The sequence below is a fragment of the Urocitellus parryii genome, chromosome 5 (genome assembly GCF_045843805.1).
Source record: "Urocitellus parryii isolate mUroPar1 chromosome 5, mUroPar1.hap1, whole genome shotgun sequence".
NCBI classification, from domain to species: domain Eukaryota; kingdom Metazoa; phylum Chordata; class Mammalia; order Rodentia; family Sciuridae; genus Urocitellus; species Urocitellus parryii.
In genome coordinates this window covers 14,338,247-14,364,329 of record NC_135535.1, presented here as the reverse complement: position 1 = coordinate 14,364,329, position 26,083 = coordinate 14,338,247, and the positions used below count along the sequence as shown (strand labels likewise).

The window sequence follows — 26,083 nt, the reverse complement described above, 5'->3', positions numbered from 1 at the left end:
GAGATATGAAAAATTGTGCTGTGTACGTGTAATAAGAATTGTAATGCATTCTGCTGTCATTTATTTTTTTTTTAAATCAATAAAAGAATTTAGCTCGAGTGCTACCTCTTTGAAGACTCTTTCTGTGACCACATTTAAAGAATAGATTTTCTTTCTTTCTTTATTTTTTAAAGAAGAGAATTTCACAGAAGACTTAGTTGCTTATTATCAGACAATATCATGTTGGCATGAATTAGGCTTTGAGATAGCTTCAGATTAATAATTAATTACAAACAAAACAATCAGTTAAGTCCAGCAAGGAACAGATATGATATCATTAGCTCTGGGACTCAATGATCCCAGTGGGAAGTGAGGACCAGGATCTGTAGGGTGTCTTTGACCTGGCTGAGGGAACGTGAGGTTTCTCTCCCTGGTCACGGCTGTCTCTTACGTGTGCAAACCTCTTATACTTAGGAAATCCAGGGTACGAACGGTAGAGCACACTTAGGAGTTTCCTCTTATTTCTTTCATTACAAGCCCAAGTCCTGGCTCAGGACGGCCCGCGACCAGTGAGTTTGCCTGGGGCTTCCCATGAACCAAACTACCCTTTGTCCCAAGGCCAGCTCCTGTCTGCTTTCTAACGGACAATTCTCACTAATTGCAGAAAAGGCAGCGGTGGAGCTAAGAGCAAACTCCCCCCCACCCTCCTGTTTCTAAAGATTGCATGAGCTCAACTCAGGCCACTAGGTGGCGCCTGACTCCTGTCCTTTAACTTCATCCTTCAGGCCAACTCGTTGAAAGTCCTGCTGCTGAGAACTTACTGCAGAACCACAGAGCCTTTGGGGAGGAAGACAGCTCAAATAGACCTACCCCGAAGACATATCGAAGACATATATGCGTCATTCTTGGGCTGGGGATGTAGTTCAATGAAAAAGTGCTGGCCTAGCACACATATGCCCATGCCCAACACATACACACACACAAACACACACACACACACACACACACACAATAGCCTATTTAAGAAGTTTAAGAAGTTTTATTGCCTGGCTTGAAAACTAGGGCTAAAGTGAAAATTCAAGCACAGCAAAAAGATCATTCATGATCTGAATCATTATAGCAATTGGGACAAAATGAAGGCTAGAGTCAAGGTCAAGTGTCACAGGTACGGACAACATCACTCCTCCAACATGTTCTATGGCAGACAATGACAGTCAATCCTACTTCTCCACGTCCTGTGAACTCTTGTTTCTGTCTTTTTCTGCAGCTGTGAACACCCTGAGGGTAGAGGTCCAGTCTTAATCATTGCATTCTCAGGATTTAGCCTGGTAGATGTAGGAAGGTTTCCAAGGAAGGGACCCTTGCACTGATACAGGAAGGACAAGCAGGATTCCAAAATGAAAACGGGGAAGGGAGAGGCAGCCAGGGCCCTGTGCAGGAAAGAGAGGGCACAGCAAGAGGATGCAGGAGACGCAAATGGGGGTTAACCCGGCTGGGTGACTCAGCCACGTTGGGATGTTTTATCTCTAGTTGAAGAGCAAGGAGTCCGTTGAGGGTTTTTAGGATGAGAGGCCACATTTGTGTTTTGTAGAAACCACTCTGGATGCAGTGAGAAGGGAGACGGGCAGGACAAGATGCTTCCTCCAGTAATGTGCTATGCAAGACAAAGAATTCAACTCCTGTCTGTAATGATGGAGGGAGGAGAGAGAAGCTATACGCAGGGAGCATTTAGAGGAAAATGAAAAGCAGTGTGGACAATGGCTGAATTATGGAATCAACCCAGGTGCCCGTCTATCAAGGAATTAAGAAATTGTGAAATACACACACACACACACAAACACACACACAATAGAGTTCTATTTAGCCATAAAAAGATGAAATAGAAGAATGACATGGTATTTGCTGATAAATGGATAAAAACGGAGAATATCATGCTAAGTGAAATAAGCCACACTCAGACACTCAAAGGTCATTTTTTTTCTCTCATATGCAGAGGCCAGAGTAAAATAAAGAAAAGAGGGAGGAAAGGATAAAATATTACCAAGATACAGGGCAGATCAGTAATGTAGAAGAAGAGCAAGAGGCAGAGTGGGGGGATGGGTAAGGGGAGTAATGCAGAATGAATTCTTTAAGCATCACGTAATGTGCACATAGGAATATACAACAGGGAGCCTCACCTTCAGGCACAGGTAGGAAGAACTAGTCACATATAAATTAGAAGATAAGTGGAAGGAAGTTTAGTTGAGTAGAGGAAGGAGAATGGGGGGAGCGTGGGAAGGAAAAGGGGGTGGGAATAAGGAGGGAGTCATGAGCTGAAATCGAATTCCACTCAGGTATGAGTTTGTTGAGGTGAACCCAACTATTATGTATAACTATCAAGCACTAATCAACAAACAAACACAAAAAGCATTATGGACTCAATGCTCATTCATGGGTTTACACACCACAAAATTTCAATGCGGGAATTCTGAAAAGGTGAAGAAACCATCATGGGCTAAAGGTGTTGGGGGGATCATGACCTGGGGGAAAAGGAGTTGCCCTCTGGGGGAAGCCCTCTGCACATCTCTGTGCACCTCTCTTCCTATGTCTGCTAGCATGTCCCTTAGCACTCAGTCTTGTAACTGCCTGTTGATCCGAGTTCCCCTTTCATCTATATTGGAAAGATTTTTTTTTTTGAAAGAGAGAGAGAGAATTTTTTAATTTTTTTTTTTTTTTAGTTTTCGGTGGACACAACATCTTTATCTTTATGTGGTGCTGAGGATCGAACACAGCGCCGCGAGCATGCCAGTCGAGCGCGCTACTGCTTGAGCCACAACCCCAGTCCCTGGAAGGGTTTTGAGGGGAGAAATGTGTTGGACCCGTTCCACGAGTAAAAGCACCCTCTCGATGGGTAAGAGTTCCCCAATGTTTTTATCTAAGTGCCTCTGGAAGGAAACCTGGAAATTTTCTCCAGTATCCCTGGGAGAAGGATCCATTTGGGGTTTCCTTTTCCGATGGGATGGCACCCCACCTTCGCATTCCTCTGCCTGGCTCAGCAAGGGCTCAGAGGAAGGGTGCAGATGGGGGTCAGCCCGGATGCCAAGTGTGCGTTCCATTGACCTGTCCAAGGTACCATCCTGTAGAAACTGCGAGTCCATTCTGCCTGACAAGCTTTTTTCCTGGGTTTCTGTTCAGATGGCTCGGGCTGGGAAAGGTTCACCCTCCCCAAGCTGTGAGGATGGAGTTAGGCAGCGATTCCATCTGCTTGTGGTGGTCAGCTGTATTTGCATTCTCTGATTGTGTCCATGGGGAGGGGTTGCAGTGTGTGCGCGTGCGTGGGCTGATGGGCGTGGAGTAGGGTGATGGGGACATCAGAGTCTCAATCGTAGAAATCTCAAAAAACAAGTTCCAAAGTTCTAACTAGTTCAGCAGTAATATGAATTTGATTGTTTTGAGTTTTGAAGGTGATTAAGAGGGTTAGAATTAAGCCACCTGGATGAGGACCCAAGCAGACAAAATGTCATTGAGGTTGGCCTCTGTATCAGTTTACAGATATCTACCATGTGGGCCAGCCTGTTCTGGAGCTGCCTTCAGACAGAATCGTGCTGGGAACAAGAGACTCCATGGCAGATAGAGCTCCAAGGGCCAGCCCTACCGCTTTTAAGACCAGCCTGACTTCTCATATATCTTGGGACAGTTTCTCCCTCCTAGGTGGTGAGACTTGGATCCTAAAATGGGAAGAGAGAATTAAACTCTGGGACTGCTAGCCATGAACTGCGCTGGGCATCGTGCTAAGGCGTCTCCTCACCCACACAGCTGCTTTGCTGATGAGGACATCGACCCTTAAAGAGGTTAAGTAATTTGATCAAGGCCACTCAGCTGGCAGGAACCCGAGGTTCTAGAATCCAAATCCAGATATACCTGACTCCAGAGACGGTTCTTAACTAGACATGCCCAAAGAAGTCAGGTTTATTATTAGTATTCCTAGATTTTGCTTTCTTTGTTCTTTCCTCCTCTTTATCCTGGAAACGAGAAGAGAGCTGTGTGTCTTTTCCATTTCAGGACACCCAGTGTCTTCTCTTTGGACTTTCAATATTGAACGTGGGCAGGCTGCCCGATTCAATTTTGCTTAACTCCCCATTTGTGGGTTTTCTCTTCTGAGCAAGGATATTGGCTTCCTAAGTCCTAGGCCTAAGTGTTAATTTCTGAGTCTTAACTCTTCATTAGCTCAAAGGCAGGATAATGTAGTAAGTAAACACTAACTGGGGGTGTGGCTCAGCAGTACAGCACTTGCCTAGCAGGCCGGGGGCCTGGGTTCCATCCCAGCACCGCAAAGCAAACAAACAGAAAACCATCCAAGGCTTTGGGAAAAAGTTCAAGTTCTACTCCACCAGTAATAGCTCTGTGACCTTGACTGAGTTATTTCACCTCTATGAGCCCTCAATAATACCCACTTCCAGGACCTAATCTACAGCACTGTGCCAGGCCTCGGAGACCCACAGTTGTAAGGTTTCTGTGAAACAATATAGGTGCTGGGCTGGGCACAGGACCTAGAAGACAATAGGGGATGGATAATGAAGAGGAGACCCAAATAGTAGAACAGCCATGGCTAGGCAGGAGACAGGGGAGAGAGGTGTATCCTGAATAGGGACACTCTTGAAATGACCTTGTAGGGGTCAAGAGTGTAGCTCAAGCTCAATGATAGAGCGCTTGCCTGGCATGTGCAAGGCCCTGGGTTTGATTCCCAGCTCTGCAAAACACACAAAATATAAAAAAACCCCAGACCTCCTATAATCTTGCATAATCAAATACCTCCTTGCCCTGGCTGAGACTCAAGAATAGTCATAGCCAAATTTTCTTGAGCACCAAATATACACTTTACTTGTATTAGCCCACAATCCTACAAGAACCTTCTAAAGTAGCCTTTACTCATTTATTTAATCTAATTTTAATTTTTTTGCAGACCTGGAGATTGGACTCAGGGCCTCTCCCAATCGAGGAACTCCACCATTGACCTACATTCCTAGTCCCTGAAATAGGTTTTATTAGAGCTTCATTTCATAGAGGAGGACATGGAGACCCAGAGGGGGGAAGTCCATTTCCACACAACTAATAATCTGAACCCAGCCAGACTGACTCCACAATTCATGGCCTTACTACTTGTCTAAACCTGTCACACAGGGTCTGTCTGATTTTTGCATCAGATGTCTATGCAGCAGCCCTGAGTGGCTCCGGAAGGGACACATTGAGGCAGGGGGTGGCAGAAAGTTGTGCTGGAAACTTTATTTGGAGATCCTGTGCTCCTGGGTTCTTCTCCGTCCCACAGATCCCCGCCCACGCTACACCTTTCCTGCTGTGTCTCTCTGACATCACCCAGGGCCAAACCAGCTCATCCTGAAAGGCAGCGCTTGGGACGCCCAGGAGTGGAGGAGCCTGCTGGGGTGGCATGTGGGTGGCCTGGCCACTGCTCTTACTGCCAAAGGCCCGGGCTGGTTCAGCACAGTCTTGGAGACTTCAAAAAGGCTAGAGAGGCCCTGCCCACCTGCTTTGCTCCGAGATACTCACTGCCTGAAGGAACCACCCTTGCACTGGGCGAAGCCTGGGCTGTTCCTACCTTCTCCAGATGCTTGCTGCTTTGGTTAGCACCTGCCTGCATTTCCCCCCATCACTCAGGCCCTACTGCCTCTTTCCCCTGTCTTCCAGGAGATTGGCTCTCACCTTTACTCCCAGTCCAGCAGTTCAATCCCAATCCATTGCCTTCCTCTGGTGGCCTAGCTGGGATGCCTGAGCTTCTCAGCCTCTGGCCTTTCCCTCCTCCTCCTCCTGCTCTCTGGTTCACATCCTCTCACCTGGTAGAACCATTAAATCAAATATCACCTGTCATGCCTCTGGGTTTCACCAGCCTGATCCCTTAGGATCCCATAGGTCCTCCTATGACTTCTGGGGCCCTAGGCACTGGTCTTCTTCCTTGCTTTTTTCTAGGCAAGTGCTCTGCTTCTGAGCTACATCCCCAGACACCTTGATTGTATTTTGAGACAGGGTCTCACTAAGTGGCTGAGGCTGGCCTCGAACTTGTGATGCTCCTGCCTCAGCCTCCGCAGTCAGTGGGATTAGGTGTGCACCACTGCACTTGACTCTTAAAATATATTTTAAAATTATATTTTACAACTGCATTGGTATAAAATAAGTATAATCAAGTTTGGATTATATTATCTTTTAAGTTCTTATTTTAAATATATGAAAACATTTTCTTGGGTTCCTAAAGTTGGGTTCCTGGGGCGCCAGGGGCTATGCCTCTTGGGCATCATGGCAAAGTCAGCTCTGCATTGAGGGTCAGTAAATTTAAGTAAAGCCCCTTGGATTTTTTTTTCTCTTTGGAAACCATACTTTAAAATTTTGTATTATTTTTATTGGAAAAACAATATAATCACAAAGAATATTTTTATACATTCCCCCAAATATCATAATCTCATATCCTAACATGACTCTTTTCATGTGAGGGGTTCACTTCCTTTGTCAGATGTGAAGTTATTTTACACAACCCCTAACTGTGGTGCTTCTGCAGTTTTGCATTCTGTTTTTACCACTTAACATTATTTTATCTTAAAAAAATATATGTATATATTTTATTTTTTTATTTATTTTTATGGGGTGCTGAGCTCCAACCCAGCACCTCGCACGTGCCAGGCAAGCACTCTACCACTGAGCCACAACCCAGCCCCATTAACGTTAGTTTACTGAAAACGTTTCCCGTGTTTCCACCCCACTCTTTCTACCCGTCAGGTGGACTTGGGGCGCTCCACTGACTCCCCCTGTTCGTTTCTTTTCTGACTCTGCTTTTATTCTGTCTTACTGTTTCCTCTTCTTTCCATGACTTAGTCTGAGACAGCTGAGCTTTCTGTAAATTCTCTCCCCACGTCTCAATCAGAACTTCAACTCTCAGGTTGATTGCACCAAAGAAAATGCACTTTGAAGACAATTTTTCCAAATGGCAATTGGCGTTCAATGACCTGCTCGCCCCCCCTCCATGCTGCATCGCCTGCGTTTGAGAGCCATCTGGGCCACAGGCCAAGTTCCTGTTGAATAAACTGCGTGTTCTAGTAATGGGACCACATCATCAGAGTCTGAAGGTACCCTGGGCACAATTCAGTCCAACTTCATCTCTTTACAGATAAGGAAACGGAGGCTCAAAGAGGTTACTAGACCCAATTGGGATCAGAGAACCAAGAAGTGATTTGAAACTTGACTCCTTAACTCTAAAAGATTTCTGCCCTTTCCTAAGACCATGATCTCTCAATTTGATGCAGGGGAACTTGTTCCTATTGCTGCAGCATAGACTGAGAACTTAGATTATAGATTTTTTTTTTTACAATTATTTTGTTCCCTATTTTATCTCAGTAGTATTCTAATGGGAAGAAAAAAAGGAAAACTTCACAATGCCATTTTTAGTGAAGTGCATACTCTGAAGTGATCCGAAGAATTTGTTCACACAGGATTACCTTCATCTGTTCTCTATGGAGACTTTCTTTCTGGGGTCTGTCGATGCATTTGTTCAACTGGTCTTACCTTTTCAGAGACAACGAGCAGATCAATCTTTGTCCCAAAATAGCCAGGCCCACGCTGGTACTAGCAACCTGCAGAAAACAAAAAACGTTTGTCGCCGCTAAGGTGAATGAATCTGTCTGTTTGGGCCACACGTTGAAGTTTCCAATAGTGGAAGCATCATCAACCAAACTTTCCCTCTTATTCAAAAGAAGCTGGCAAGAAATAGCTCGGGGGCTGGGGATGTGGCTCAAGCGGTAGCGCGCTCGCCTGGCATGCGTGCGGCCCGGGTTCGATCCTCAGCACCATATACAAACAAAGATGTTGTGTCCACTGAAAACTAAATAAATAAATAAATATTTAAAAAAAAAAAAAAGAAATAGCTCCGAAAATCCTGCCTTCCAGCTAAGGGAACTATAAAGATTTATTATTTGAGGCTCTTCTTTAAGTTATTCTTTTCTTTTCTCCTAACCTCTCTTCTCTGTGTAGGCCTGTGTGATTTTGCTTAGGTTCGTTGTATTCGTTCCCTCCTATCAGACTGCACTTGGACTTCACCTGATCAAGTGAACTTGAGTTCCACCTTGGTTGCTTTATTTTGAGGAAAGAGGAAATCCAGCTATCCATGTAACTGAGGTAGTGGGGAGGGAACACAGGATGCAGAGATTGGAGAGAGATTTGATGTTGCATGGGGGAGTGAGTCTGGCCTCCCATCCCTCCACACCCCTCCTCTGAAACTGAGGGAAACTGAACACCTGCTCTTGGTTCCCGAACAAGTCCTCTAGACCTCACCTGTTCTTAGTTGCTTTTAGTTGACTACAGATAATACCTCTGACATGTAGGTCCCAGGGGTGAAGTTTGATGAAGTCTGAGCCAATCACTTTTCCCCACTCCTCAGCGGTAAGTATCCCCAAACCCTATCCTTGGGGAGATGCATTTTCTACTTGCTCTCTGTCTTCACATGTGGCCGCCTCATGAATAAACTCTGTCTTCCCAAACTCATTAACAGTGATTGGCCTACTGTGCACTGGGCAACTCAGTCTCACTGAGGCTGGCTTTGAAATTGGGATCCTCCTGCCTCAGCCTCCCGCGCCTCTGGGATTACGGGCGTGCACCACCATGCCCAGCTCATCCTCACTCTTGATCGCTACTTCAGCTCTTTCCTCCAACCACTTAGAAGCTGCTGGTCCATGTTCCCTGGCAACAACGGGAACGGTGCCCGCAGGCTGCCCTCCTGGCCCCCAGACTTACAAAGTCCATGGAGACGATGGATTGGAGCGTCGAGTTCTCGGGCTGGGTGAGCATCATGATGGAGGCAGGGATGTCCAGGGTGAAGTTGCCCGGTTGCAAGTTGACCGTGGGAGGCTCTGTGGCCATGATCTGCAGCATGAAGGGCTGGGACAGGATGTAGATCTCTGCAATCTGCCCCGTTCAGGAAAGAAACAGAGATTGAGTGGGTGAAGGGAAACCGTGAATGTGGGGTGGTCTGGGAGGATTGGGTTTTATGCCATGTGATTAGAATAGAAGAAAGTTCTTTTGTAGTAATAAAGATGGCACGCGAAAACCCAACAGAAATGACAGCTGACGTTTATCATCCATCCAGGGTGCCAGCTACTGTGGCAGGGACTTTAGGTATTGTCTCCTCAGATCTTCAAAAAGCTCCCGAGGCGGGTTCAGTCTGTACCCCTGATTCATAATGGAGCATGTGAGTCGTGGGGAGGTTAGGGGATTTCTCAAGGCTCAAGCTAAAGTGTTGTGGAACTGAGATTTGAGCCTAGGTCTGTTGGACTGGAGCTTCTTTCTCTAAAGTGTCATCATCCTTGAAGGCAGACCTGAGCCTGTAGGTCCCTCGTGTCCCAAACTCAGTCTGCCATAAAGGTGTGCTGTTAATAGATGCTTCACTAAGGTTACGCGTGTGGGCATCTACCCTTCACTCATGGATTGAATTCTTCACTTAGGCTAATGAATAAAACCAATTATTTCAGATGTGGTGGAACCATGTGGAAGGAATCGATTATTTTATGAACTCATATGTCTTTAATAGTACTTGTTTTTTTTTTTTTTTTTTTTTTTTTTGAGATACTACCGTTTATTGAGCACTGTTTGGTTCCAGGCACTGTGTTTGTGGTTTTCTGCAACTTTCTTTTTTTTTTTTTTTAAATTCTTTCTTTTTTTATTTACTTATTTTTAGTCATACATGACAGCAGAATGTATTTTGACATATAATACATACATGGAATGTACATACCTCAATCATATTGTCAATTCTATTCTGCTGCCCTTTAATAGTACTTTTTAAAAAAATACTTTATAGTACTTTAAAAAAAATACTTTATAGTTGTCAATGGACTTTTATTTAATTGATTTCTATGTGGTGGTGAGAATTGAACCCAGTGCCTCACACATGCCAGGCAAGCGCTCTACCACTGAGCCACAACCTAGCCCCTCTTTAATAGTACTTTAACCCATACTTTAATTCTACTTTTCCAGATACTGGTTAGTAAATATATGTGGATATTTGATTAAAAGAAAAAAAAAACTCGTAAGAACAGAAAGATGGACCCATGCTGGGATCAAAAGAAAATAAAAGAACCTACAAGCCCCCCACCCCCAAGTGATTACAGTCAAAACAAGCCCACAACCAGGGGCTCCGACCCAGAGCACTCACCTGGGAGAGCACGTTGCCAAGGCCTTGAGAGTTTTGAATGAAATGCTTGGAAATCTGAAACACAAGCACACCACGTCACTGTAAGGCTTTTACCTGATGTGTTTTCAGGGCAAACATCGTGTCCCCTATGATTTTATGAATTATGAAGATAAAACGTTTAGGGTAACCTATTGCTTTAGAGTCCAATCCCTGGGAACCTGAGGCCCAGAGAAGTAAAGTAACTCAACCCAAGGTCAGACAGGGGTGACGGTCCATCTGAATAAGCTGTACTCTGTGTGTATCCTATAGGGGCACCCGTGTGGGGGATATTCTGCAACAATAAGGCTTGTGTGGTCATCTTCAGAGACGGCTGAGAAGGAGTGCTCATGTAATTTACCTTCACAGATAAACAGCCTTCAGTCCAGAGGTAGAAGTGTCTAACTTTTGGTGCATAAAGTAGCTGTTGCTGCCACACTTGCCACTTTGAACATAGGACTTACAACTACCTGTATAACTAAGGCACAGAGAGGAGGAGATCTAAGAGGGATGCTCAAGAAAAGGTTTTGATTGGCTGGAGGGAGTGTTCTCACAGAAGGAGGCACCTGTGCTTACTGCCAGCAGGAGGGCTTCTGTTGACCCAGCCCGGGAGTCATGAGGACCACCAAGAGCTCCATGCACCTACTCTGTGCTGGGCATTGGTCTGGGGGCTCCACATGCACTTAAACCTTTTAGTGCCACCACAGGCCTGCGAGTGTGCAACTCCTTCCCAAGTAAGGACACTCTGGCACAGGGATGTTCAGTAAGTTGAAATGACCAAAGGTTGTAGGCAACACGTGGTGGAAGGCGATCTTAGCATCAGTTAAAATCAGCCTAGAACAGGGGCCAGATATCACACAAAAACAAACTCGCGGATCTGGAAACCCAACAGCCTCCCAACTGATCACAACATGCATTCCATGTTCCTTCATTCATGCTCCTGCTAGGAGCGATAGCCCCCAAAGGCCCGGAAATCAAAAACTAGGACCCCAAAATCCCAGAATGTGATGCTTAGAAAAAGGCTGATCAATGGTGCCAGTGGTCACCATCTGCCAACTCTGCTCACCTCCTTTGTGGAGAGGGTGATGCCGAAGGCCCCAGCTGTGAAGTGAGCGAAGGATGCAGATTTAAAGAAATACTCGGAGACTCCGATGTAGATCATGGAGTCCCGGCGATCGGGGAGCTCAAAAGGAACTGGAGAGAAGGGGGGGTCGACGAGATTTTCCAGAGGGTAGAATACGCCCTGTGGGAAAGCAAAGGCCAGTTACCAGAGGAAAACTCAACTCTGTGGGACTGAGAAGGTGGACCCTGTCACGTCCGAATATGGAACATTCCAGAAACTCGACAGGGATGAGAAAAACAGCAAGGCCTGCTGACCCCTGGGCCCGGGACTGCTTCAAAGCTGTGCTGATTCTTGTGCACCTTTGGACGTGTCTGTCCACCTGGGGGAACACAGCACAAGCTCCTGGCTGGTACTTTTCTCAGATAAAGGAAGGAGGGACAGTCAGCTGGTGGGGCCACCTTTGAACAGTTCCCAAGGTATCAGACCCTTGACCTTCAAAATCTGTGACTCCCAGACACTTGGGAAATTGTAAAAACACTCAGAAGAGCCCAGGACTCCAAATGCCTTGAAGCATTTGGGGGCATTCCTAATGCTGCTCTCATTAGCCATCAGGTGTCATTGAACAGTGTTCAACGGATCTGAAGACTCTGAGTGAAAGGCAAGCCAAAATGCACTTTAAAGAACAAGGACATTCACCTTGAGGCAAAACTGAACATAAGCACGAGGAATGTTTTTCCAGGCTCAGGGACAGCCATTTCCATGGACGTATGGCCTTGACAGAGGCCAGCAGCCCTCAGTTAAACCCACCAGCCTGAGTCATGAATAGAAGTACCCATATGTACGACCTACTCAGGTGTTAAGTTCTAATAAAGGCAGGCCACCCTGCTTTCAGGCTCCTAGTCTCCCACCTACTCCCCGAGACAAAGACCTCCTGATGCTTCTCACAGAGAAGGCAGACATATGTTGTCTGCAAACAATCATGAAACCCATCAAGAAAGGGCTCAAGAGTCTTTTGAAAAGGCCCAAACATGAGGGACTTGCTAGAAAGAAAATAAAATTATTTGAAGAGCATGTTTGCATGTTTTCTTCTGCATAGAATCTTTGTTCTCCAAGTATTAACAGCCAGGTGAGGATTTTGAGAATCCTAAGTTTACCTTCAGGTTCAGGTCAAGGTCGTGCTCAGTGATTTCTGGAGGACCGACCAGGGAAAAATCCACCAAAGTGTAGTTGTCGACCTTGGTGATGACTAAGTGAGCAAAAGAGAAAAAGGAAAAGTTATATTCACTAAAGCATACTATAACACATGAATAGTGTCTAGAAAGACAGAACAATATTTTTGATTTTATGTTTAAAATAACAGTTTCCCCCCCTTTTAAATAAGTAATACATGTTTACTTTTGAAAACTCAGGGAAAGTAGATAAATCAAAATAGGAAAGGAAAAATTTGTCCTAATCATGTTACACTAATAAAAATTAGGTAAAATTTTGGTGCACACCTGTTTAGGCACTTCCCTCGATATCTGTGTGAACATACACACAATGAAACTATAAAGTTTCATTTTTATTTTTTTGGTACCAGGGATTGAACCCAGGGGCACTTAACCACTGAGACACATTATCAGCACCCCCAGCCTTTTTTTTTTTGTATTTTATTTAGAGAAAGGGTCTTGCTAAGTTGCTGAGGCTGGCTTTGAACTCGAGATCCTCCTGCCTCAGCCTCCCAAGCCTCTGGGATTACAGGTGTGTGCCACCATGCCCAGCTTATAGCTTTAAAAAGGAAATTAGCACAGGGGCTGGGGTTGTGGCTCAGTGGTAGAGTGCTCACGTAGTGCGTGTGAGGCCCTAGGTTCGATCCTCAGCACCACATAAAAATGAATAAATAAATAAACAAAGGTATTGTGTCCAACTACAACTAAAATAAATAAATAAATAAATATTTTTTTAAAAAAGGAAACTGGCACAAAGACCCTTACAAATATCAAGCTGTATATATTGGATTGAGAGACTTTCAAGTTCAATGTTAGAGTTCTATGTAGCTAGAACTTCATTTTTAAAAATAATAAACACACATTACTATCATAAATTAGAAATTTTTTTCAGAGAAGTGACATGGTGAGAGAGAAGATTAAATCCATGAAGTTAAAGTAACCCAGGAAATTCTCATGCAAATGCTATTAATTTAATTAAAAATTTTTTTTTGTATTAGCATTTTCAAAACAAAAGCAGAAGGCAAAGGAATCAGGGGACAGTGGTGGGTGAAGTTCTTGGGAAGAAAGATTGCAGAGTCTGAGAAGAACAGTAAGAGTGGCAAGGCAGCCTTGGCTTAGGGAGAGCCGCCTTCCTGACCACGGTGCTTCCTCTCTGTTCCAGGGGAAGCTACCTGAGCATCCCATCTGCTGGGGGAGATGTGAAGCAAGAAGAGATGAAGCAACTTGCTAAGGTAGGTGCACAACATTATCCAACGTCATTATGATTTTAGAAATGTGTCTGAGTGTCCGATGTGGATGGATCCCACTACCACTCACCCAGTGAAGCAGGAGAGGAGAATGAGGCTCAGAGGTAGGCACCCATTCAGTGTTTATTAACCTGGTAGGGGCTGGGTGGGCCTGGTACTGGGGACACAAAGAGGAGTCAAAATTCCTGCTCATATTCTGGGGGAGGAGGCAGACATAAAACTAGGAAGTTACAATGCAGTCTAGTAGGAGAGGATCCAAAACCGAGCTGAGGGTCCTAGTACCCACCTGCTCTGACGTTCTTCCTCATCTGAGTAAATGCTAATTTCATTCTTCCAGTTTTCATTTGCTTAGGCTGAAAACCCAAAGTGAGCCTTGTCCAGAAGTTCTCATTACCCACATTTGGGCTGCTGGCAAATACCACCGTCTATTTTCAAGGTATATCCAGGAGCTGAACATGTCTTCCCATCTTCACCACCCACCCTGGGCCAGCTGCCCTGATACCAGGTAAGGGCTGCACTGTTCTCTCTAATTCCATCCTTGTCCCCACCCAACCTTCCTGGGTATTGTTAGCACAGTAAGTCACGTCATACGGGCCTTGCTTAGAACCCTCCAGAACCTCATCTCAGACCAAGAGGCAGACTTTGCAGTGTCTCCAGCCTTGAAAATGGAATCGTCCCTTTCCCCATCTCTGACCTCATCACCTGCTGTTCCCCACACTCCCTCTGTCCCTAGTATGTCCTCCTCACAGTTCCTTCAACCACCCTAGGAGGAAGGCCCTGCTTCACAGTCTTTTATTTATTTATTTTTTGGGGGACCTGGGATTAAACCCAGGGGCTCTTAACAACTGAGCCACATCCCCAGCCCTATTTTGTATTTTTTTTTTTTTTTTGAGACAGGGTCTCACTGAGTTGCTTAGCATCTTGCTTTTGCTGAGGCTGGCTTTGAACCCGTGATCCTCCTGCTTCAGCCTCCTGAGCCACTGGGATTACAGGCTTGCACCACCTTGTCTAGCTGCTTCATGGCCTTTGAGCCTGTGATTTCCTCTACCTAGAATGTTCTTTGTGCATGCTGTGGTCTGAATGTTCCTCCAAACTTAGGTTGAGATCTAATGGTCAATGTAATGATATTGGAATGTGGGGCCTTTGAGGGTTCCTTAGACCTCGGGGCTGTGCCCTCATGAATGGATTAGTGCCCTTTCCTCAGGAGTGGATTAGTTGCGAATGCTGTTAGATTTCCTCCCTCTGTCTCAGGCACCCTCTCTTGCCCTTCCCCCATGTTGTGACTCCACTTGGAGGCCTCACCCCCAGGTAACTGGACAGACTGGACAGTCTTCACAACTCTGAGATGAATAGACTTCCACGGTTTGTCATTTTACAATCTGTGTAGTTCTGTCACATCAGCAGAGTCAGGGTGAAGACGACCCAGCTCTGGGGGTTGCTCACTCTCTACTACCTTCAGGTTCTTCCTGCAATGTCACCTCTCAGCAGTGCTTCCTGGCCACCTGTCTGCCATGGAAATCCTCACCTTGCTCCTCCCTTGCTTTGTTATTCTTCTTATTACTTATCACGGCCATAAACCAGATTTTACTTGCTTATCTTGCTTTCTGTCTGGCTCATCCCTCTAGTCCCGTGAGGGTAGAGATTTCTTTTCTTTTTTTTTTTAAAGAGAGAGTGAGAGAGAGAGGGGGACAGAGAGAGAGAGAGAGAATTTTAACATTTATTTATTTTTTCTTAGTTCTCGGCGGACACAACATCTTTGTTGGTATGTGGTGCTGAGGATCGAACCCGGGCCGCACGCATGCCAGGCGAGCGTGCTACCCCTTGAGCCACATCCCCAGCCCCAAGGGTAGAGATTTCTGTCTCCCAAGTTGACTGCTACATCCCCAGCACCAAGATCGGTGAGTGCCCAGCCGATTTCAGGTGCTCCTACACCATCCGTGGGTCAATGCATGGAACACGAAGGAAGAGATACATTTAAAGTGTTGTGCAAACTTAGAGGAGGTGTCACTTTGTGGGGTGGGGGTTGTCAAGTAAGATTTCTTGGGAAACACAGTGTCTGAGCTGAATCTTAGAGAGGAGTGAATAGGACAGAGGGCAGAGAGGGGAAAGGTTTGTGATCTGCAGGGATCAGCAGGCTGCTGGTGCAGAAATGTCTATTAAAGGAAGAAATGAAGGGAGGGGAGAAAGCGCTTCCAGGCAGGGTGGACAGGCATAAGCCCAGGCAGGGAGCGAGAGAGTAGTGGGAACAGTTTGGTTGCTGGTGCAGAGAGAGGAGCAAGACGAAGCAGAGACAGGTAAGCAGAGCAGATCTAGCCAGCCTTCAGTCCAGGTGAAGGTGTGTGGACTCCATGCTGAAGGCAGACACTGATGGGGTTGGAACAGGGGAATAATGTGGTCAAGGTCAGCGTCACTCATTGTGAAGTGGATGGATTTAATGTCAAAGCTGGAATCAGAACTTGTGAGGGTTTAGCTCCTAGAACTGCCTCTTATTCCCTGGAGCAACCCCCTTCTGCACGGGGAAGCTGGTTAGTAGCCCAGGGGGACATGCTCTCTGTCGAGGGAGCGTCCTGGGACTTGAATCTGTAGGGTGGAAGGAACAGAGAGGAGTGGGCGCTCGCTGCCTTGCCAAGCAAATCTATGGAGCAGCAGCATTTGCAGGTGGGAAGAGAATCACCCAGGAGACCCGGTTCTGAGACTCACCCTCCAGTGTGCTGAGGTTGACATTCAGCGCTTCCACCTCATTTGTGATAATGGGACACAGCTGGCCACCAAAGAAATTGGAGAAAAAAATAAAAAGCATGTTATCATGTTGAAAGCAAGCCTTCTGGTTAGGAGACATTATCCCTTTGGTCACTACGATTTTCCCTTAAGTTAGTTGACACCTGTGGGCTTTGAGTCCTGTCTATTTGGGCAGCACGTCATTGAATGCTGGCTAAACTCCATAGTAACTGGGACCTCACCCACTTAGCCTGAGGCTTTCCTCCTGTGGCAGGGGAGGGCACGTGCCCCAGTTCATGCTGCTGCTGTCACACCTGGAGAACCTGCCGCTGGAGTGACTACCTTTCCTCACTACTGAGATGACGTCTCCTCCCTCCACCTCTCTCAGCAGCTCATGCCCTGCCTGGACAGCTGGAGCCACTTGACTACCCCCTGGGCAAGTTGGAGAGTCCAAGAGATCAGAGACCTGTTTAGGGACTGTTGTGAGACTTTTAGGAAGTGTGTGGGGGGGCGAGTATCTGTATCAGGGAGCCTGGCACCTGGGGTTGAATCCCTTGGGAAATCACTTCTCCTCTCTGACCTTGGTTTCCTCATCTGCAACATGGGGGCGATAATTATATCTACCTCATCAAGTTATAAGTAGAAATTCAAGTAATCGACATAAAATTGCCCAGCGTGGAGTAAGCATTCAGTAAATATTAGCAATTGCGATCTTAATTCCACTTTAGTATTGCTACAGCCTTGAGAGGTAGGCACTCTTCCTCTGTTTACAGATGGGAGAAGCAAAGAACAGAGGGTGCCACAGCTAGACAGCTGGGTCTGAACATTCTCTCTCTCTCTTTTTTTCCCCCCAGCGGCTCAGAGAGAATCATCGATGCAAAGATCTATTCTCTCCAAGCCACATAGAAATTCCAGGGAAGCTTAGCTACGGTGACATAATTCATTTATTGGCCTCCTGTTAGAAGCTAAAAGACCACACCCTGTTTTTAATAGGGGAAAGGTCACCTTGGAGGTGACATCCTATTTGCTAGCCATCCCTGTCGGGTAGGTCGGGATGGAGAAGACCACGAAACTCCAGAGTCCCCTGACCAGCTCTGCAGCCTCTGGGGGGCAAACTGCTTGGTGTTTTGGAGATTGAGCTTCTTACTGACTTTCATGAAGCACCTACTGTCTGCTAAGCACAGACCTGAGCACTGGAGAGACGAGGGAGCCAGACCCCATCACCCTCGTCCTTCTGCTCGGGTCCTTCTCTCTGTCCCTGTCTCTCCCCAAAATATGAGAAAATGGTTCAGAGAAGGTAAGATGATTGGAAAGAGCACACAGCCAATTCCATCCTTGCTTTCCTCAAACACTGACTTCTGGAATCAGGATTGTTATAGCTTTAGGAGGCATCCTGACATTCTGCTTTCTTAATTTATTCTTACTGTATATTCTGGAAATAGTTTTTCTTCTCCGCCGTTCCTTACGTATCCAAATTCTACCTAGACACCCGGCTCAGTTTACATCCTGCATCCTCTAGTTCTTTATTTTTTTTCCCATTTCTTAAAACTTCTTAGATTCAATCTAATCATCTGTAATTATGTACTAAATTCAAGTCCTCATACAACTGTTGCTTCACAAGCCTAATTTGTTTGTTTTTTAAAATAGACAAGTTTATCACTCTCATGTTCCCAGTAGATCCTAGTCCAGTGTGGGGCATGCAATAGGTACATAATAAATAAATTTCTATTGGCTGTTTGCCCACTGTAGGGTGAGAAACTGGAGAGGGGAGTAATTTCACTCATCTCCCTAGCACCTACCAGGTGGCTGGTATAGAGTAGGGACTTGAGTTGCAAAGGATAGTGTGTGTCAAAGGGCCTTGCATACAGTAGGTGCTCAGTGAGGGCTTACTGGTAGACCTGCTGCCAGTGCTGTTTTACGGAAGACTTACCATTCCATTTAAATTCTTTAAAATGGGTTTCTCCATGGGTTCAGCAAAGGAGTTATACAGGACACTAGGGGGGGGAAGAAAGAAGAGTTTACCGGGGCCCACGATCTGCCAGTGGTGAACCTCCCTCGGGTGCTGAGAACCCAGCCCCGGATTAGCCATGCCCCACCACATGTTCCCACTCACCTGAGTTCCCCAGAAAATGAGACGTGGGCGTGGCTGGCTTGGGCATAGCAGTCTTGGAGCTTCAGAACCGGGTGGCCAAACTCATTTTGGGTCAGGATAATGATACCGGTAAAGTAGATTTCAGAGAGAAACAGATCAGCTCCTCCCGAGTCTTGGCTGCTCCAAGAAAAAAAAAAAAAAATGTAAGGTTATCCCAGTCTGGGCCAGGCACGGAGATGAATCCTGTTTCTCAGAATGTGTTGCCTACAGGGACGATGTCATTTCTCTACATTCTAGAAGACTGGAGTTCTTGAGATGGGGAAAACTAGTACACCGTAGGCACTCAATAAGTGGTTGTAGAATGAATGAATGTGGTATTCTGGGGCACCAACCAAGGTATTTGAATTTGACCTCTACCTTTTCCGTGGGCTTTTGGTTGGAGGGGAGTGGGCTCATCTACCTACCATCCTCCGGCCTCCACGGGAGCTAAGAAGCTCCTTTTCCATGGTTGTCCCTGTAGATGGGGAAAGTGCCCTCCACGACCAGCTTAAGACCATGCAGTGATTTGCTACTGGACCTAAAAGGGGGCGCACATTTGTTCCTCTGACACTCAGGGGCCTCCAGTTCTTGGGAAGTCTTACATGATTCGATCATCTGCTCTGCACGCTTTCAATCTCTCTCTCTCTCTCTCTCTCTCTCTCTCTCTCTCTCTCTCTCTCTTTCTCTCTCTCTCTCTCTCTCTCTCTCTCTCTCTCTCTCTCTCTCTCTCACACACACACACACACACACACACACACTGCAAGCAGGGAATTTGCTGATTTCGGTCTCACTCTGGAGAAAGATTGTTTCTACTGAGAGAAGACCAACCTCGCCGAGAAAATCGTGGTGAATTTATACATTTTCCCATTTTTGTTCCATTTTGCCCCAGATCAGCAGCAGGTGTTCGGTGGAATACTTACAAAAGTGGAGACTTTACGGCCCAGTTTGTGCTGATGTTGGTCGTGCCGTGGTTGGTCAGTACTTTAATTCCCACCCCAGGCACAAAGGCTAATGAAGTGTTTGGAAATGAAAAGGCGTTGATTTTTATGCTGTGAGACAAGAAACGGGAAACCGAGTTAGAGCAAAGAGCGAGTCCGCTCGTCTCAGGCCACACTGGACCTGCAGTTGTAGAACTGTCCACCCCCCCGTCCTGGGTGACTGTCCACCCTCCTGTTTTCGGGGCAGAGTCTGGGCACCGTCTCCTGATTCCCCTCAGCCTTGGCAGGAGGCGTCTGCTCTCTGGTTGAGCAGGGTAGTGGGCAAGTTCAGAATTAAATGAGTAAATCACCAAATAACCTACTTCCTTGAGTTTCTTTAAACACAAAAGCAGGTGCAAAATTGCTGTCATTATTTTTCCCTTCAGCAGCTGTACTGTTACTCAAAGTGGGTGACATCGGTGTTCTGGAGGGAACAGCTCCTTGTGGGGGACTATGGTGCACATCACAGGACGTTTGCACAGGAGTGTCGCTCCCTACTCGTCACTGAGACAATCTAAGTCATGCCCTCCTCCCGCTCCCAGTTGCCCTCTGGGTGGCCGGTACCTTCCCTAGCTGAGAAACTGATTTGAGAGAGTTGTCTCGCCCTGGGGTTCTCTGGGCTGTTGAGCAGGTGACCACAGGGACCTGTGAGGCCCTGGGTTGCTTGTCATCGAGATGGCCACATGCACAAGGACAATATCGTGAACACCCAACGAGTGAGGACTTCAGCCCAGGAGTGTGCAAGCCTGTGCCCGAGCTCCTTGTAAGCCTCCCCGTGATCCTGGGAGGCAGTTGCTGGGTTTTGCCATCTCCCGGTCACAGGCGAAAAGAAAAGCAGCTGAAGTCACACGTAAGAGGTGGAGGCGGACCTGGGACCCTCCGCAGTCTGACTTCACACTGCTCTGAAGCCCCGGCCGGGCCACTGGAGTGTGGTGCAATGAGCTCTCAACCTGGAGCCGGGTTTAGTTCTAGCCGTATGACCTTGGGCCAGGCACTTGACCTCTTTCGCTTATCACTCAAGAGAAGAGCTACTCGCAGGTGGGCTGGGAGGACGTGCCGTAGGTGAGCTCTTCCCAGGTGAGTTTGTCTACATATGTTGTGCACAGGGAAAGGCCCGGCTATGAGCCGAGATGAGGAAAACTTTAAAACATGAACGTGATGGCGATACAGGATTATTCGCCATGTACCTCTCTGTGCATTCTTCCCTAGCTACTCTCCACCGCCCATCCTGAGTCCCACCTGGAAAGAGAATGGTGGAGATTTGTATCATAAAGGCCTTGGAAACAGTTTCACTTGGACACATGAAGGCCTAGCCAGCTCTTCATCTCTGCTGCACAGTATCCCAAGCTGTGGATGGAACACTTAGAATTTCTTCCTTTGTTAGGAATGATGACTTATTATTCTTTCCAGGGTTATTTCCAGTACGTCTGTATTATAAATAGTGCCACAGTGGACATTCTCATACACCCTGCCTGTGGCCAGGAACTTCTCTAGGGAGGATGCTGAGGAGTGAAATCATCAAGTCAAAACCACACGTGTATATATAAACCGTAAATCACCTTCTAAAATGGCACCTCCCCACAGAAATAGGAGATCTACATGTCATCAAAAATTTCTAGAAATCACATTTTAGAAAGAAAATAAAACAGTTGAAATTTATTTTATTATTTTAAAATTGACTCATGGGGATTTACATATTATGGGGGCACGGTGTAGCATTTCAATATGTGTCTACAATGTGCAATGATCAGATCAGGGTACTAAGCATATCTATCCCCTCAGATATTTATGATTCTTTGTGTGGGAGCGTTCGAATCTTCTCTACTGGTTATTTTGAAATATCCAATTAACAGTTACCAGACCTAGTTATCCTACCGTGCTATAGAATGTTAGAAGTTATCATTCCTATTTTAACACACTCCCATGTCTGATAACCACACTATCTCCATCCCCTGGACCCCACCCCAGATTCTCCTCAGGCTTTGGTAACCACTATTCCATTATCTACCTCTGAGAGGTAAACTTTTTAATCACACATAAAAGTGAGAACATTTGATGTTTCACTTAATGCAACATCCTCCAGTTTCTTCTACATTGCCACAGTGACAGAATTTCATTGTTTATGGCTGAATAATATTCCATTACATATGTATGAATCATATTTTCTTTATCCAATCATCTGTCAATGGGCACCTATGTTGATTCTGTGTCTTGGCCATTGTGAACAGTATCGCAACACAGATGTTGGCTGCAGATTTCTTTTAGACATGCTAATTTCATTTCTTTTGGATATATACCCAGTAATGAGACTGCTTGATATAAGGTAGTTCTATTTCTAGTTTTCTTAGGAATCTCCGTACTGTTTTCCATAAGGGCTGTAACACCTTACATTCCCAGCAATAGTGTTTGAGTTCCCTTTTCTCTGCATCTTCTCCAACATTTGTTACTTTTTGGCTTTTTTTGGAATAGTTGTTTTATCTGGGATAGGAGGACATCACATTGTGGATTTGATTTGCTTTTTCCTGATAATTAGTGACATTGGATTTTTTTCCCTCATCTTCACTAAAATTTGACAGTATATGATTCTTTCTGTATTTTTCTGCTATGGCATTATCATTATAATTAAATAATTAGCTTAATTAAGGAAGTTGTGAATATATGTTTAATGTCCATCTCTCCCACTGGACTTTAAGGGCAAGAGATGTGTCTGTATTGTTCACTATATTATTCCCAGTGCCTCAAACAAGCCTGCTATGTAGTAAGTGCTCAGTAAATACTGTTGAATGACTGACTTTCTAATAGACTAGGAACTTTCCCTAGATCACCATTTTTCTTCCCCACAAAGAAACCTCTTAGTTTTATAGAAGGTCATTGTTGACAGCAGGGAAATGATTCCCTCAAAGAGTTGGAAAAGCAGGGAATTTTCTTTGGATTGGAAAGGTGTTTGGACAATCTGTGACGCAGTCACAGAGAACTTCTTGTAAAAGCCTGACCCCACCCCCACACCTTTAAGATTCAGTTCACGATTGGCAGAGGCATCTTCTCCCTGTGCCGCCTTTGGGGATCTTGTCAGCAACTATGAAAGAGGTTGCAGTGTTTTCTGAACATCCATTTTTCCCCTTTCCCTAAACTTCCCTGAATTTGTTGGAGATGACAAAGTTGTCTGGTTGGAAAACTAATTTTCCTCTCTCTCTTGCTGGTATGTTTATTTATTGTTCATAGGCATGATCTTATTAGGGTAGAGTTTCAGAAAGAACTCACTAAAAGAGAGACACCGACTGAACTTTTAAGGGTCCTTTTACCCTTTCTGCTGCCTCCTTCCAGCTGCATAAAACATGGATTTGATGGCTGGAACTGCAGTGGCCATGTTGGGCCATGAAGCAAACTTGAGAATGGAAATCAGAGATAAGGATGGCAGAACAGAAAAAGACAAGGAAGCTGAATTATGACGAAGTGAATCTTTTTACCCGAAAGACAAAGTGCTCTTGTCCCCTACTTACTTTGAAAAATTGTAGTCTACGTAATCAATCTTCAGAAATTCAAGAGACTCAGAACCATTTAAATCTGGGAGCTTCTTTTCCTTTATCATATCCTCAATCATCTCCAGCCCAGCTTGAACAGCTGTGAAGGAAACAAGAAAGTGTTGATAATAACCCAGGCGACAGTGATGTAATGATATTAGCCACATAAATGCAATTTATCGAGCAGGAAATGCTCTTAGGTGAGAACTCAGCGGCTCTACAAAGCGTGCATTGTTGTTTATGCTTTACAGATGGAAACACTGGTCCTCAGAGAGGCGAAGGAACTGGCCCAGGACCGCGGAGCTAACATCGCGAGGAATTTCCATCTTGTGGATAAAAGACAGTGAGCTGCGATGGAAGAGCTGAAATATTCTGCAGGGGACGTTCCTCTTTCTCTCCTTCTCCTTAGGGCGAGTTTCTATCCACATTGTCATTCACATACACATTGGGCAGGATGAATCAATTTTAGGTGGCCCTTCGGGCTAGTGACCACTCCTAGTGGCCAAGGAGTCTCTCCCAAATTCCCAAAGCAACCCAGGGACATGTGTCTCCTTATCCCATTTTCACATAGAAGGCAGCTGAGGCTCAGAGAAGTTCACGAACTTGCTGGTGGGTCCACAGCCCGCGAAGGAACGGTTCCTCTAGGACTTAGAGGAATAAGGAACAGAGAAGCCAGGGCAGATTTAAGATCAGGCAGAGCAGAGCTGCAATGGCTTGGATCCAGATGTCCCCCAAAGCTGCTGTGTTGAAGTCTTGGTCCCCACTTGACTCAGGGCCACTCGACCACTGAGACACACCCCCAGCCCTATTTTGGATTTTATTTAGAGACAGGGTCTCATGGAATTGCTTAGTGCCTCGACATTGCTGAGGCTGGCTCTAAACTTGTGGTCCTCCTGTCTCAGCCTCCCAAGCTGCTTGGATTACAGGCCTGTGTCACTGCGCCCGGCTTGTTCTTTCTTTCTTTTTTGATATTTTTAGTTGTAGATGGACATAATACCTTTATTTTGTTTATTTAGTTTTTTTTATGTGGTGCTGGGAATCGAACCCAGTGCCTCATGCGTGCTAGGCAAGCGCTCTACCAGCCCTACACACATGTTCTTAGTATGTACTTCTATACACATCATCATTCACACAAAATTGTGCAAGACGGATCAATTTTAGATTCCCTGTGTCTATGAGCTACTGGGGAAAAGACAAAAGAGTTTCTCCCCAATTGACTCTTCCTTTTCCTCCTTCTTCCCCCTTCTTTCTTTCTTCAATCCCTCCTTTATTTCTTTTGCATTATCACTGGAGAGAAATTTCTGGGTTAGACGTAGGTATTTTCAGGTTAGACTAGTAGTTGTTGGATTAACTACTTCAGTTAAAGAGTACCAGGAGGCCGGGCAAGGTGGCACATGCCTATATCCCACCAACTTGGGACGCTGAAGCAGGAGTATTGCAAATTCAAGGCCAGCCTCATAACTTAAAGAGGCCCTAAGCAACTTAAAGAGATCTTTGTCTCTAAATCAATATATATATATATATATATATATATATATATATATAGATAGATAGATAGATAGATGGGGATGTGGCTCAGTGGTTAAGCTCTCCCCCCCCCCCGCCCCCTGCAGCACCCCTCTTCAATCCCTGGCTCGCGCGCACGCGCGCACACACACACACACACACACACACACACACATAAAGAGTACCAGGAGAGCTCTTTCAAACTATATCCAGCTAATCTCAGGAAAAATCTCCCACAGGAGAAATATAGGTTCAAATACTTTGATTTTGCAGTCCCCTTCCTTGGTACAATCTGCTCCCACCTCAGTTTAGCCCAAAGAAAACCACGTTCTAACGTTTCTCTTCTCCCTATTAGGCACAAACAACCTCTAAACCAGGGCCTTTTAACCTTTCAGAGTCCCCGACTCCTTTGCATATCAAGTAAATACAGCAGAGTCTCTATCAAGAAGCACAGAATCATCGCCCACATTACATTTTGCACTCGATTGGAGAAGACTCCAAGTCCCCCTTTGAAGCCAGACATTCTCTAAAGCTCGACGGAGTGGCTTTTACTCTCACATTTCCTTCCTCTCTCCTATAGAGCGTTTACTCAGCTCCCCGAGGTATCCCTGCGTGGGAAGGCGAGGTGGGAGCCTGTGTGTGGGTGTGCCTTCCAGCCGGGGGATGGGATCACCCCAAAGGGGGGCCTGTTTTAGTCCCCAGACAGTCCAAGCCATGAGCTGCTGGGCGTGGGTCCTAGACTCCCTGGGGCAGGGCTAAGGCTGCTGCTGAAAGGGTCAACTCACCATAGTCCAGTGCCCGCTGAGTGACCCTCGCCTTGATTCCGGGGTACATGGTCTGAGAGGAGGAGATATAGAGACTCCACAGGAGGAAGCATCCCCAGAGGACCGGCACTGCCTTCATTCGCATCTGCAATGAACCGATATTTATGGCTCCTTTAATATCCTGCACTCGCTCCTGGGTCAGTCCCACCCAGCATCCCTAGCCCTCCTCATTTTCATGACTTATTTCCAGAACTTCATTCATCCATCTTGTGTCCAGCAGCCCATTCATGCTTCCATTTATTGAGCACATCAGAATGTGTTGTAGATGTCGAGGTGACCAACATGTGGCTCCTGACCTCTGTTTCCCGCAGACTAGGGAGTGAGACATGCATGTGAACACACACACACACACACACACACACACACACACACACTCGAACACACACACAATTATAATATGATACAACACAATAGCCTTATAGTAAACTCAATGATTGGGATGTGCCCTGGAATGGACACTGGGTGGGGTGGGGGAAGGGATTCTTGGAATTTTAGAACAAACAAGTTGGTAGATTAAAAAGATGGTCTTCGTGGCTGTGAGGCAATCCCTCATGTGCTTAGAGACCCTTGCCAAGTCCCCTTTGCCTGCAAGACTGGGCTTCAGCTCTTAGCTTGTTGATCAAGACTTTTCACAGGTGACTAGGTAGGCACTGTGCCTCCTCTTCCAAGTGGTGGCGTTCCAAGGAGGCCACTCTGGGCTATTTGCTC

The 26,083-nt window shown here is 45.9% G+C and overlaps 1 protein-coding gene across 1 annotated transcript in view; it reads right to left on the bottom strand.

The window, feature by feature from the left end:
• The window catches only part of Bpifc (BPI fold containing family C), a 32,801-nt gene extending 7,341 nt beyond the window's left edge, over positions 1 to 25,460 (bottom strand). The window contains exons 1-11 of the mRNA XM_026398640.2: positions 25,337 to 25,460; positions 23,025 to 23,145; positions 19,468 to 19,596; positions 18,530 to 18,685; positions 18,347 to 18,410; positions 16,399 to 16,459; positions 12,398 to 12,489; positions 11,247 to 11,423; positions 10,166 to 10,219; positions 8,749 to 8,919; positions 7,525 to 7,592 (exon numbers count right to left, since the gene is read on the bottom strand). Of these exons, the coding sequence (XP_026254425.2) occupies positions 7,525 to 7,592; positions 8,749 to 8,919; positions 10,166 to 10,219; positions 11,247 to 11,423; positions 12,398 to 12,489; positions 16,399 to 16,459; positions 18,347 to 18,410; positions 18,530 to 18,685; positions 19,468 to 19,596; positions 23,025 to 23,145; positions 25,337 to 25,460 (1,217 nt within the window). The remainder of the gene's footprint in view (positions 1 to 7,524; positions 7,593 to 8,748; positions 8,920 to 10,165; positions 10,220 to 11,246; positions 11,424 to 12,397; positions 12,490 to 16,398; positions 16,460 to 18,346; positions 18,411 to 18,529; positions 18,686 to 19,467; positions 19,597 to 23,024; positions 23,146 to 25,336) is intronic.
• Between the last annotated feature and the right edge of the window lie 623 nt (positions 25,461 to 26,083).